At 43.8% G+C, this 14,484-nt stretch overlaps 1 protein-coding gene across 1 annotated transcript in view; it reads right to left on the bottom strand.

Moving 5' to 3' along the window:
• LOC121285476 (netrin receptor UNC5C-like) overlaps positions 1 to 14,484 on the bottom strand; it is a 373,583-nt gene that overhangs the window by 143,053 nt on the left and 216,046 nt on the right. Inside the window, exon 2 of the mRNA XM_041201934.1 lies at positions 7,565 to 7,786. Within this exon, the coding sequence (XP_041057868.1) occupies positions 7,565 to 7,786 (222 nt within the window). The remainder of the gene's footprint in view (positions 1 to 7,564; positions 7,787 to 14,484) is intronic.

Genomic DNA, 14,484 nt, shown 5'->3' with positions numbered 1-14,484 from the left:
TGACCACCAGAGAGCGTCTGATGTGAGGGTATGTCAGGGATAACATGTAATCCCACATACCATTTCCTTCAGTCAAAGTAAATATTGAAGTATTAATGGACCTGGTAGAAATATTAATAGATTATTATTCAATTCCAGCCTTCCATTATTAGCCATTGATGACTCCTTTGCAAATTTCATATGACTATTCATATATGTTACCTAACAGTCTTACTCTAGGGGAGCCTAGGGCCCAGAATTGAGCCTATCATTGTGTTATCCCTCTCTCTGGCGCATGGGCCCACTTAATGAGGCAGTACACCAACAGCAGAGCCTTCCAACATCCACCCCAATTAGAAACCAAGAAAAAATAAATCTTGTGTTTTTCATTGTAATAAATATCCCATTTCTTTAAAACACATGAAATAAACATGTTACCCAAGTTAGTTTCTTGCTCTCACTACAAGAGAAAGGTAGGCAGCCATCTCCAAGTCTTAAATTGCTTTGAGTGTTTCACTTAAAAAGAGAAAAAAATCCTGGAGCTGTTTATTTAAGGAGAATTAACCTGGGTGGCTTAATGACCTGGGTCTCTGGCAGTTGGTAATGTGACCCAGCCTCAGTTTAGCACTTGTAGGTTCAATGGCTTTGATGGGATTTGAAGGTCACTTATCAATTGCAAGGCTCTTTGAGTATTGTTAGTGCATTAGCAGCTGCTGGAACCTCCCTCTCTAAAAAAAAGTGCAGAACTCTGAGTGACAAAAACCATGCAGATTCTGCTATGCTTTCTGCATCCTGTGGTTGTTGTACTAAGAACATAGGGTTGCTAAACCCTCCAGGATAGTCCTGGAGTTTCCAGGAGTAAAAACTAATCTGTCAGTCACTTGGTACTTGGTAGTATCGAACTTGAGTATTGCTGGAAAAAGAGACATGTTGCTAAAGCTTTTTGTCTGGCACTCGTCAAGACAAATGCAAGAATGCCAAATTTCAAACAATCACAACAAGTTATACCACAGGAGAAATGGGTCTGATTGGTTGGCAAGTTGACTCTGATTGGCTGAGGTATTGCCATGAAGAAAGCAATGAAGAACTACAGGCTCCCCGAGCTTCTGGGCAATTAAACAAAACACAAGGCTTGAACATATTACATTTGTTTGCAGAGAACGTGGTGTCCCTGCATACGAATGTTTGTCACTTCTAGTACGCATAAATGTGCCTTGTTTCGACTGATTAAAAATGAACCTCCAGGGCACTGCAGCGAGAAAAAAACAAGGTGTTTATTAGTTATAAAATATCAGACATGAGGAAAACAGCTGAGTGTTTGACTGACAATGAGGAATCATCTGATCGGGTAATGAGGAATATTAGCTTTTTGTTTGGTTGGCAGGAGACAGGGCACTGTGAGGATAAGCATGTCAGATGACCAATAGTGGGAGTGTGGCAGAGGGGTGGTTGGAGACAAGAAGTCATGTGATGATACCTCCAGGAATACAGCCAACGAGAGTTGGCAACCCTCCTAAATATGGGGTTGACTGAGTTTTTAAGCTAAGGTGTCGTTTATGGTCAAAAAGGTAAGCCACACACAAAGTCATCAATTACATATCAACTTATATTTGAAAGCAAGGGTTCAGCTCCCATGCCTATGTCAAAGATACTTAGCTCTCCCTCTGCTCTTGCACCATTAATTAATTCCAGGATAGCTACGACAGAGTGTTGCAATGATATAGTGCCTCTCACAACCTCAGGACATCCCAAAGTGTGGACCAGCGAATGAGATACTTTTGACATGTTATTCTAATGTAGGAAACGTAGCAGCTAATTTGTGCATAGAAAGATCCCAAAAACAGCAATGTGATTATGACCAGATAATCTATTTCAGTGATGTTGGATGAAGAATACACAAGTCCTGGATGAATCCAGACCTCTGATGGCTCAAAGTTGGCAAACTTGGAACCGTTTTGCTGAGCTTGTTTTAGGCACCTTTGTGCCTCTGGCTCCATCAACTTCTCTGGCTTCCCACTTTGGTTCAGTTTGGTGCCCCAACTTGTCATGCTCTTTGACCCTCAACCCAGCCACCAACCTCATTCCTGTTGCCGAGGCCATTTTCTTTTCAATCCCAAGCTAGAGACTTGATCACAAAACCATTGATGTACCAGCTGAGGGAGTGCTGCACTGATGGAAATGCCAACTTTTGGATGAAGTGTTAACCCATTTGCCTTCTTGGGTGGTTGAGAAAGGATCCCATGACCACTAGTGCACTGAAAAGCAGGGGAGTTCTCCCTGGTGTCCTGCTCAATATTTATCCCTCATCCAACATAATTAAACCAGATTATCTGGTCATTAGAACGCTGATGCGTGTGGAACCTTGCTGTGTGCAAATTGACTGCTGTGTTTTCCTATATTAGAACAGTAACAACATTTTGAAAGTACTTGATTGGCTATGAAGTGTTTTGGGATGTACTGAGCTCATGGAAGGCGCTATATGAACAAAAGTCTTTTTTTGCTATCTGCTTAAGATTCCCATCTCACCTTTTTTGTTCTATTCTAGAAAGTTAGGTGGTGAAGGATAGAGCGGGAGCCAATCCTTGCACACTTTTATCAACATTTATTTACAGAGACGAACATTGCAAGCACGCACCTCCTCACCCAAGAACCACGCTTTCGGCCTGTTCCTATTTATAGGGACGTAAGTGAATCCCAGTTAATTCCCACCACTTGCATAAAATTAATATAAAATTAATTTACAATTAGGGGTGTGTGTTGGAGGTAGTCCCCTCTACTGGATGGGCATATATAGCTGGTCCTTGACACTCACCCAGCTCTCACCTGTGGCTCCATGTAGCTGTTTGTGCACAGCAGTGGCCACACCCATGCCAAACCATGGGTGATCGCAGCATGTGGGACCAGGTGAGGGATAACACCTATTTCCAATCACTCTTCTTCAAGTGCACAAAAAAACAGCTGCCTTGACGGATGTAGCAAAGAAAACGATTTTCCCTTAATGGCCCTGTTAAGTATCGCGGCTTAGCTGTGAGGACAACTGTAAAGCCATCAGCACGGTTACAGGAGGTGCCGCAGATCATCCACCTCAGTCGACCACAGCTCCGGCCATCTTGACTTGTCAAACCGCCGGGAAAGATGGGCATGACTGAGAGAGTGGGGCGGTCAAGAACAATCCATCTCCATTGTAATCAACTCACGCGCTGGTGTTTCTTGTGCACACGCCTTACCGATTCCTTCACACACTTCCTGTTATATTCCAAGATTCACTCCTTTGGTATTTACCCACACACAACTGTATATTGCAGATGAGACAACATAGAAGAAAAAATGGGAAATCTACTTAGCTTCATGGAATATATGGACTCTACTTGAAGAGGATGATAGCTCCTGACCCCAGTGCTCAGATTGGCAGGGGGTTACTATGATATGATACTGACATTGTTGTTTTAAGTTCTATCTTCTGGATAGAAAGCTGAGGAGCGAGAGGCAAGGGCAGGTGTCAGCTTTGCTGTCAAGCCTTTTTTATTTATTTTTTCATAGTATGTGGGTGTTGCTGGCAAGGCCAGCATTTGTTACCCATCCCTAACTGCCCTTCAGTTGAGTGGCTTGATGGCCATTTCAGAGAGCCATTAAGAGTCAACCACATTGCTGGGGATCTGGAGTCACATGTAGATTCAGACGGGGTAAGGATGGAAGATTTCCTTTCCTACAGGATGCTAGAGAACCAGAAGGATTTTTACAACAATCGTTCATAGTTTCATGGCCACCATTACTGAGGCTAGCTTTCAATTCCTGATTTTATTAATTGAATATAAATTCCACCAGTTGCCCTAATAGGATTTGAACTCATGCCCCCAGAGAATTAGCCTGGATCTCTAGCTAGGATTACTTGTCTAGGGACATTACCAGTATGCCATCTCTCTAGGGTTATATAAACAATCGCCTCATGACTCTAAGCTTAGCTCATGTGAACAACAAGTATGCAACAACCATCAGCGCATACGCTCTAACAATGTCTGATCCTGAGGATGCGAGGTCAAATTCTATGAGGACTTGGACTGAGCTATTGCAAATACTCCTCGGGAGGACAAGCTCATTGTGATGGGAGATTTCAATGCCAGGTAGGAGCTGACTATCAGCCTCGGGATGATGTCCTGGGGAATCAAGGTGTGAGGGAATGTGACAGCAATGGCATGCTTCTCTTGAGTCTTTGCACCCGCTGAAATGTGTCAATCACCAACATCATCCTTAGAAAGAAAAAGTTCAAAAACACTTGGATGCTCCATTGACATCAGGTTGACTTAATCATCATCTGCTAGAATAGCATAAAGGATGTGAGATCACCAAGGTTATGAGAGGTGTGGAGTCCTCTACAGACCACAAGGATGCTACACTCCAAGATGAAGTTTACTATCTCACCAAAAGGAAGGCCAAAACGCATTAGACCCTAAAAAAGGTAGATGTTCAGCAAGTGGGATCCACACAGAGCTGTGATCCACTCAGGCCCAGGCTTGAGGGACAGCTGCCTTCCGAAGAAAACCCAGGTGATGATGCTGAAGTGACATGGTCAACCTTCAAATCAAAAGTTCTGGAAGCTACCAGTGACGTCTTGGGAACACAGAGAAGAAACCATCGAGACTAGTTCGATAAAAACAATGATCAAATGACTGATCCAGTATCTGCAGTATTTTGCTTTTGCATTGTTCTGATCAAATTATGGATCTGCTGCAGGAGAAAGCTGTAGCATATGGAGCATAACTGGGCAGCAAAGTTACATCCACTACTTAGAAATCACGCCTGGGGGGCTAAAAGAAACCACGGAGGATGCAAGATGCCAAACAAGCCAGATAGCTTCAATGGGATGAGGAATTTCTATAAAGCCCTGAGGACTGTGTATTGTCCTTCCTCAATTGGCAATTCATCTATTCTCAGCACCGACGGGGCATCTCTCCTGACATGATAGGACAGTTATCAAAGAACGCTGGGCTGAGCACTTCAGGGATGTCCTTACACGCCCATCCACAGTAAATGAGATAGCTATAGACAAGCCTCCAAGCGGGTCCAAGTGTGAAAACCTGGGCAGCAAACCCTCTGCTGTGGAGGTTAACAAATTGCCATCATATCCTTACCCTCAAGGAAAGTTCCAGGCTCAGATGGGATTTCAGGAGAAATGTACAAAGCTGGGGGACCCCAGCTAACCATCAAACTCATACAATTATATCGCAGAATGTGGGATCAACAAAAAGTCCAAGGATGCTGCCATTATTAATTTGTACAACGGAAAAATCTGTGGGTGACAGCCGCAGAGGAATCTCGCTACGTGCGATTGTAAAAGTTCCACTCAACAGAGTGGTAAGCCACCTAGAGAACGTGTACTGCCAGAAAGTCAAAGTGGGTTCTGGAAAGACAGAGACACTTGTGACATGATCTCTCCACCCTTTGGCAAATGCAAGAGAAATGCCACGAACAACATATGCCTTTGTTGACATGATGAAGGCCATTGACAAAGTAAATAGAGAGAGGACTTGTGGAAAGCCTTAGCCAAACCTGCATGTCCCGATAGAGCTATAAACCTGATACAGCAGTTTGATGATGGAATGACAGCCAGAGTCACTGACCGTGCTGAATACACTGATCTCTGATAATAAGCAGTGTGAAGCAGGGGTACGTCATAGCCCCTGTGCTCCACAGTATATTCTTTGCTACCATGCTTTCTGGGGCATCTGATGGAAATGCTGATAGAATATATATCCAATTCAGAACAAGATGACAATCTCTTCAACCTGAGTAGATTGAGATCCTCAACTAAGATATCAACGATGAACCCTTATAGCCTCATGGTTAGAATCCTCCAATGATCTCCTTGATGCCTCCATGCTCCACAAGCCCCAGATAATCCTGAAATTGAGGCTGAATCCTCTCTCACACAATGTTCTGCACACCAATTACTCATCCTTGCTTAGTTCTGCTCACTCCCTGTAATTGTCATACTCCCGAGGCAACATAATTAATGATACGTTATATAGTAACATCACAACTGCATTTATATAGCACCTTTAACATAACAATATGTCCCAAAGCACTTCACAGGGATGTTTTCAAACAAAATTTGACACTGAGCCACATAAAGAGATATTAGGACAGGTGACCAAAAGCTTGGTTAAAGAGATAGGTTTTAAAGAGTGACGTAGAAGAGGAGAGTGAGTTGGAAAGATGTAGCATGGAAGGCCAGGGGTTGGGGCCCAGGCTGCTGATGGCACGGCCGTCAATATTAGAGCAATAAAAATAGGAGATGCTCAAGAGGTCACAATTGGAGGAGAGAAGGGACATGATTCTGAAGGCTAATAGTGATAACAGCATCTTTCAAAAAACTGAAATAGCCATTTTTATTTAATAGATAGGATCAGATTTATAAGCTTTTGAGTTCTTCCAGAGTGTAAATTCAAATGTTTTGACATACAACTTGAAAGTAGTGTGATCAAACATTTTGAAACAGCAGATGTGGTCTCATATTGGATGTTGAAGCGTCTGATCCAAACAGATTGTTCATTATTTCTTTAAAAGAGAGAAACAGATTAACTGCGATAGTTCAACTCTTTTACTTTCACACGTCTTCAACTGAATATAGCTATCCTTTGATGAAATATTACAACAATTAGCTGGCAAGCTGTAATATTTTACTGGAGGGTTGGGGAGGCAGCAGGAGAGGAGGGAGGGTGAAATGGAGATCTGAAGGAGTCACAATGAAACAGAGTAACATCAGTGAAAGTTAAAAATCTGCTACTGGTTGCTTACCCGAGAAAACTATTAATGAGATTTGACAGGTTGTTGGGCTTGATGCTGCAACTCGTGCAATGCAATTTATAGATATAACAACAGAATTGGATCATTTGATCCAAGTTCAACGATTGAACAGGCTGGGATCTCCCATTTAACAAAGAGATGACTGAGTGGAGAGCTGATAAGAGGGCTTTACAATTATGAAAGGGTTTGATAGAGTGAAAGTAGAGAAAGTTGCCATATTTCCTACATGGAGTCAGCCAGGCAGGGAGCACCGTTCTAATCTTGCACTGGGGCACCAATAGGAGGTCACTGATGCCAGTTGTGGCTCAGTGGGTGCCTCTGAGTCAGAAGGTCGTGGGTTCAAGTCCCACTCCAGGACCTGAGTGCAAAATCTAGGCTGACACTCCCAGTGCAATACTGAGGGAGTGTTGCACTGTCAGAGGTGCCGTCTTTCAGATGAGCCATTAAAACGAGGCCCTGTCTGCCCTCTCTGATGGATGCAAAAGATCCCATGGCATTTCTTCAAAGAAAAGCAGGGAGTTCTCTTTGGTGTCCTAGGCCAATATTTAACATCACAAAAAGAGATAATCTGTTCATTATTACATTGCTATTTGTAGGATCCTGCTATGTACAAATTGTTTTGTGGCGTTACTTATGCCTCGACACTTAATTGTCTGTAAAATGCCTTGTGGCGTCTTGAGGCTGCGAAAGGTGATATACAAATGCAAGTTCTTTCTTCTACAGAGTACAAACTCCAATTTGTGAGACAATGACTGATGAGAATACATTAATGAAGACCCACCAGAGGTGTCATCCACATGTTCTGCAGTGGTGTGCTCCTTCTGATGAACCCACTCACTGTTGCACTTGAAGTAGATCTGAGTGGCAGGGGTAGCCGTGCAGTACAGGTTCACTGGCTTATTCTTCACAATATACGCATCCCTGGGCTCAATCAGGAAATGGGGAAGGGGCTCCGGAGGATCAGACGGGAAGAATTCGGGAAGTTCCCCAAAGATGTCATCTTCTGCAGGGAAAAAAGAAAGAGGTAAAGGGTAAGAAATAACGTTCACGATGTAGCATATTCTAAAGCACATTCTACCTAGCACTGCACCACAATGTAACTCTAGTCAAGTAAAAAGTGGAATCCACCTGCAATCAATTTATTCTCATTGAATATTAATAATTCTTGGAATCATACACTAATACTGCAAGGAAGGAGGCCATTCAGCTCATCATGTCTGTACCAGGTCTTTGATAGAGTAATTCTATTAGTTCCATTACCCTGTCCTATCTCAACAGCAGATTTTATCCTTCAAGTTTCTCCATCCAATTCCATTTCCACCATCTTTTCAGGCAGTGTATTCAAGATTGTAACAACTGGCTGCATATTTAAAAAAAAACTCCCCATTTCGCCTCTGGTTCTTTTGCCAGTTATCTTAAATCTGTATCCTTTAGTTGCCAACCCTCTTGCAGTGGAATGAGTTTCTCCCTATCTACTCTAACAACACCCCTCATGATTTTGAATGCTTCTATTAAATCTCCCCTGAACCTTCTATGCTCTGATGTCTGTAGACACACGGTTTGAGAGGAACTATTCCATTTATCGCATAAGCTATGATCTGCTGCCTTGTATCAAAACGCCACTGGAAGAAAAATATCAAGCACGGCAGAAGCTCATGAGGCACTGCTGTTAGTTCACAATATTTACGTCGCTTATAAATTCGACTGGTACAAACAAGTGGTAAATCAGAATTCCCAGGTAGGATTCAGATGTTTCTTAATCCCAGCATTAATCCTTCCTTGGTTCACTCATTGCAAATCCGGCTTTAGGCTAAACATGAGATCATGCAATATTTTTCAAATCCATCTTATGCTCGTAAGCTGTGTTTACCTACAGATTTGCACATAAACTGGACCACAATATTAACCATATTTTGGTGAAAATGTCGAGCTTTAATACAACCAATTGTACACAATTCGCCATAAAAATTGGCCACACCCACATGGGTGATAACATATAATGGTGCTACCTAAAGGAATACAGCTCCTTAAAACGTCAAATCCACTCAGCAACTTAAAACTGCTATCACTATATGGAAAATGCCTTTTATGCAACAATAAATATGTCCCAAAACATTTGAGGGTGATAGGGAGAGGAAGGGGGAGGGGTGGTTGAAGGATAGCTCATGGTTTTAATATGGAGAGGTGGGATCACTCTTGCACCTCTCGGTTCCTCCGTTAGTAAGTTGATGGGGGAGATTAGTGGGGCCCTTGGGATCGTCTGTCCATTGATTTCAATGGATGAAAGACCCCCTACAGCTTGACAAAGACTCAAATACCGACACTTGACAAACAGTCCATGAGCCCAGAGAGGTCGGAAAGAGTCAGAGGCACTTGACAGTCTACACTGGCAATTTCTGAAAATAGGCGTTGAAATCCCATTCGAATATAATGGGTTTCTTGGTTTTACTTTGATTGGCACAGACTCCATTTTATCTGCCATGCCTTTCCAGTGGAACCAGCCTGCTCCAGCACACCCAGTGTTGATGTAGCTTTGGCCCGTGGCTGAGAAGTTTATTGTTTTGAAGGATCAAATGTAAGGCATATCTATTCGATTATTAACCTTCTGGTTCCCTTGTCCATTTTGGTTGACACATCAAACTAACACACAGAAAGTCCAGCCCTCGGTCAGAGTGTGATAGATGATCGTGAGAGGACCAGATGGGGATGAGGTGGGGGCATCAGATTGGAGGTAGCAAACGTAAAGGTCAACCATTGCCTCTCCACTGTCTAACCCCTGTTGTTGCTGTGGGCAGCATTTTTTTTATCATGAATGTACCTTGAGCTTGAAGTGAAGACTACCCATGAGGTTGAGAATCAGAGCTCTTCATTATTTAAATCAAGACAAGAGGACCTATTACATTTTGCGATTATGAATGGATAATGCGATTAAGTTCAAGCCATGTCTCTGCTCCCCATTGGACACCAGCAGAAATGCACTGACCTAGAAGGAGCCAGGCTCAAGTCCCAGTGTGCGCTGAGTCACAGTGCTCAAAGGGCTATTTTTGACTGCCTCACACACAAAGAACAATTCCACTAGATCATTCGCAAGGTGCCCAACACCTGAAGCAAGCAGGGAAATAGTGGCTGCCTTGTGGGCACTCAAACCCTGCCTGATGTGATTTTCAGGCAGGTCTATAAATGGCCACCTAGCACTCCTACCAGAAACAGGCAAGAAGCTGCTTCCATATACAAATTGGTGTCCTACACCAGTTGCAGGACCTTATTTGCAGTTTTCAGGTACAACTGAGGACAAAATATGTCATGCTAACAGAATAGGGGCAAAAGGAGGCAAGTTAGCCCCTCAAGACCATTCAATTTGCCAATCAATTAGATCATGGTTGAACGGTGCTTAGCTCCACTTACCAACCTTGGGTCTGTAACTCTTAATTATCTTACCCAACAAATATCCCCTAACCTCACTTTTAAAATTTTCAATTGACCCCCCAGCCTCAACTATTTTTGAGCAGGAGAGATTTCCACTCCCCTTTGTGTTAAGAAGTACTTCCTGACATCACCCCCGAATGGCCTATGACATTACGCCCTCTTGTTCTGGACTCCTCTACTCGACAAAATGGTTTCTCATTATCTACCAGATCAACTCCAACGCTCTTATGTGGCCTAAACATTCAAATAGTTATAGAGGGTGTTTTTATTTTAACACAGCCCCTCTCTGTCTCACTCTCTGTTTCAAGAATTCCTGGATTTTGCCTCTTTGCGTTCTCTTCATTTAGACATTGTTCATTTGGGAGAAGTGCCTCAGGCTCCTTATCGTTGATCGCTCGAATTGCATTTATTTTGCCGTTTCCAGTTTTTCTTATACATATCTATATCTATTTGGGGGAGGGCGGTGGGGGAGGGGCGTGGAGGGGAAGGGCAATTGTCTCAACTACTATGTGGATTATATATTCAGATTCTTTGGGCTGGAATTTCAAATGGCAGCCGGGTTGAGACCTGGCGTGGGTGTGATTTGAAAATCCCAGTTCCGGAAGTCATCTCTGGATCCTGATGTCTCTGGGGCAGTTTCAAATTTTGAAAGGGCTGGCTGGGGGTGGGGAGGGAACGGAGAATTAACACTAATTAATGGCCCATTGAGCTCCTTAGGAGCCTGTTGAGAGGCTGGGATTGCGAGTTTTAAAGCTGATTTCAACAAATCCAAATAAGTCCAGCATACATTAGTGCACATACAGCTGTCAGGTTCAACACGGCCAAAGGAAAGTTTTTAATTTGATGGTAGAATTTATCAGGCCCTGAGGCAATCTGTGCAGGAATGAGCGCAACGCCTTGGTTTGGTCCAGTCACCCTGCTGAGCAATCATTTATCCTCCATGTCCATCTGAGCAGCTGCCTGTTCTCTTCAGTAAGGCAGTGGCAGGCCCCAACATGGCTGCCACCTACCCTTCCTGCATATCCAGGCAGGCAGCTCCCAACTCCTGGAGGCACTTGTCGCCATGAATTGACTGACTTGTTTATCTCCTGCCCAATTAAGGTATTTACATTTAAAACTAGCATCACAAGAGCGGCACAGTTGAGGTGGGGTGTTTGGGGCCCAGAATTCATCCAGTTATTGGGTTCCTGACCCCACTTTGAAAATCCGCCCCTTTATTGCTCTCTGTTTTCATGTTTTGTCTTTAGAGCATTAGGACTGGCTGCTCCCTTTTTGCTGTTGTCTTGAACTTCGTTTGGAGACTTAACGTTGCTGGAATAGTTAAAATTGTTCTGTTTTTCCTTTAATATTTTATTGCTAACTGGTCAGTAGTAGATTAAAAAATAAGGGCGGAGAAATAAAAGACAGGAAACAAGATAATTTCAGCTATTACCGAAGTGACATAGTTGCTAGGTAACAGAACATGCTGAGGCTCAGGCAATCAGTGTTATGCATTGAGCAATCCGATAGCCCCGAACTCTAAATTGCCCGATTTACAGGCACACTGAGGGCTAATGGATTGCTCCAGACTGAAAGCTTGAGGCTATTGAACCAATCAGGCACCTCTTCGCTAAGCTGGCAATCAATACAGAGTTCCCAGAGAGAACACCCGGGTTCTGTAGAAAGATGAACCATGCTCTGATCGGAAATGGGGCAATGCAAAACCCATCCCCCCCTCCATCGCCACCACTGTCCCTCGAATGCCCTCTCTCTGGTGAGGTGGCAACTGTTGTCAGATACTTCTTATCGATCAATGAGATATACAGCTTTAAAGTAATTGGTAAAAGAAGCAAAAGCAAAATGTGGATAAACTTTTTCACGTAGTTTGTGGTTAAGATCTGGAATGCACTGCCTGAGAGCGTGGTGTTGGCAAGTTCAATTGAAGAATTCAAAAGGGAATCAGGTTGTTATCCAAAAAGGAAGAATGTGCAAGGTTACAGGGAGAAGGTGGGAGAATGGCACTAAGCGACTTGTTCATTTGGAGAGCTGGTGCAGACACAATGGGCTGAATGGCCTCCTTCTGAACTATAACAATTCTATGATTCTGTGATATAGATATTACAGATCATTTCCAGGTCACTGCAGGATGAAGATCTCATTGTTTTGTCCCAACAATGTTTCTTAACCCCAATCCCTGTTGTAGCTGTGTGCCGCTTTCCACTTCATACATATCAGGGCTCCCAACTCCATTTGGGCGTATTACTGCAGGTTTCATCACATGACTTCCAGCCTCCCAGTGTCCCACCCAATCACATGACCTTTATTCCCACTCCCCATCATTTCCAAACTAATAAACAAAGAAAATTGGGGGGGAAAAAACTGTTCCTTTTTTTAGATGCCTCTATGAATTCCCTCCTGAGTTACTCACTGTGGAGTCCAGGAAATTTACCTTGAGTTCTGGCATAGACTCGATGAGCTGAATGGCCTCCTTTTGTGCCATAAATGACTCCGTGGCTCCAGGGCCAGCCTGGATGGTTGGAAACCCTGCTTGTTGCAGATATCCTTATTGGCTACCTGAGTGAAACTGGCCCCAAGGAGTCATGTTGCGCAGTTGTAGTAAGCTAACATGTTGAAGCTGTCCCTCGAGATTACTTTACTCGCTGTGGTAATAGACCCATTGTAATTTCATCCCAAGGAAGTTTTACTCCATTGATCCCCCACTCCCTAGAAACCAGGTTCAGAATAGCCAACATCCAATGGTGCGAATCCCTTCTCTTTCATCCCGCTGCCTCTAGATGTTCTTTCAGAGACATAAGCGTCAGTGTTTAATTTTTTAACTGCCAGACTGAAGCATTAATTTCTGCTTCTACTACCAGTGACTAGCACCTTGGGACAGATTTCACAACAATTCACAAGCGACTAATGAATGAAGCCCAGAATGCCTATAATAATCTAGCATTTCTACAGTATAATAATGGAATAATGAATATAAATGTACATTTTATGCAATTAGATCTTGCTTGTTTAACAGTGAAGGAGGTTCTGATGCACTGTCAGTTATACAATAATAATGAAATCAGTTGACTTAATTCAGCAACAACAGTTTATATTTATGCAACGCATTTAATGTAATGAAACATCCCAAGGTGTTTTACAGAGGTATTATAAAACAAAATATGAAGCCAAGTCATATCGGGAGATATTAGTCAGATGACCAAAGGTGGGTCAAAGAGGTAGGTTTTAAGAAGTGTCTTAGAGAGGGAAAGTGAGGTAGAGAGGCAGAGAGATGTGGGGAGGGAATTCCAGAGTTTGGGCCTAGACAGTCAAAGGCACAGCAATCAATGGTGGAGAGATTATAATTGGGAACGTACAAGAGGCCAGATTTTGAGGAGTGCAGATATGTCGGAGGGTTTTGGAGTTCGAGGAGATTACAGAGATAGGGTTCGGCAAGGACATGGAGGGATTTGAAAACAAGGATAGGAATCTCGAAATCAAGGCTTTGCTTGACTGGGAGCCAATGCAGGTCAGCACGTACAGCAGTGATAGGGGAACGGAACTTGCTGTAAGTTAAGCCACGGGCAGCAGAGCTTTGAATGATCTCAAGTTTATGGAAGGTAGAATGTGAGACACCAGCCAGAAGTGCGTTAGAACAATGGAACAAAATGCCTCTGGCCCATAACCGCTGCGATATGTGCTGTTTGTCCACTCCCAGACCCAGACTTTATCATGTGCCAAAGCTGTGGGTGTACCCACAGCAACTTGAAACCCACTCTGGTGAAGAAATAAAGAGGGAGAGAGAAATACAGGGCTGAATAATACAGGGGCGGAGGGGTGTGTGGGGGAGGCGGACAGCTGTCCCACCTCCCACCTCCCCGGAGCAAAGTTGGTGTGGAGCCGACACGCTCCGCACTGGCCCACCCAGCTAAACAAGGGCCAAGTGTGACTTCTGCTCCTCCCTTTGGGGGGTGGGGGTGGGGGGGGGGGAGGTGGGGGTGATGGTGCACGGGTGAGGGGAGAGTGTTTCAGGCAAGTAGGGAGGAAGAGGATCTTTCGATCTTAGGTGGGGCTGACCCCTCCCCCCTCCGATCAGCAAAGGGCAGGCCCTGAAGATTGAACACCCCTTTTGAAGAATTTTGTTAAAAATCTAGCTGTCCGCTCCCGCCCAACGGCCGATGCCAAATGTTTTATGGCGTGGGCAGCATATTGTGAGGGTCAGTTGGCTTGATAACAAACCTAATCGACCCCTGATTACCGATTTAAATATGGTGGGTGGCTGCCGATTTTGGCACCCGCCCA

Source organism: Carcharodon carcharias, chromosome 1 (genome assembly GCF_017639515.1).
Source record: "Carcharodon carcharias isolate sCarCar2 chromosome 1, sCarCar2.pri, whole genome shotgun sequence".
NCBI classification, from domain to species: Eukaryota; Metazoa; Chordata; class Chondrichthyes; order Lamniformes; family Lamnidae; genus Carcharodon; species Carcharodon carcharias.
This window is presented reverse-complemented; position numbering and strand designations above follow the sequence as displayed.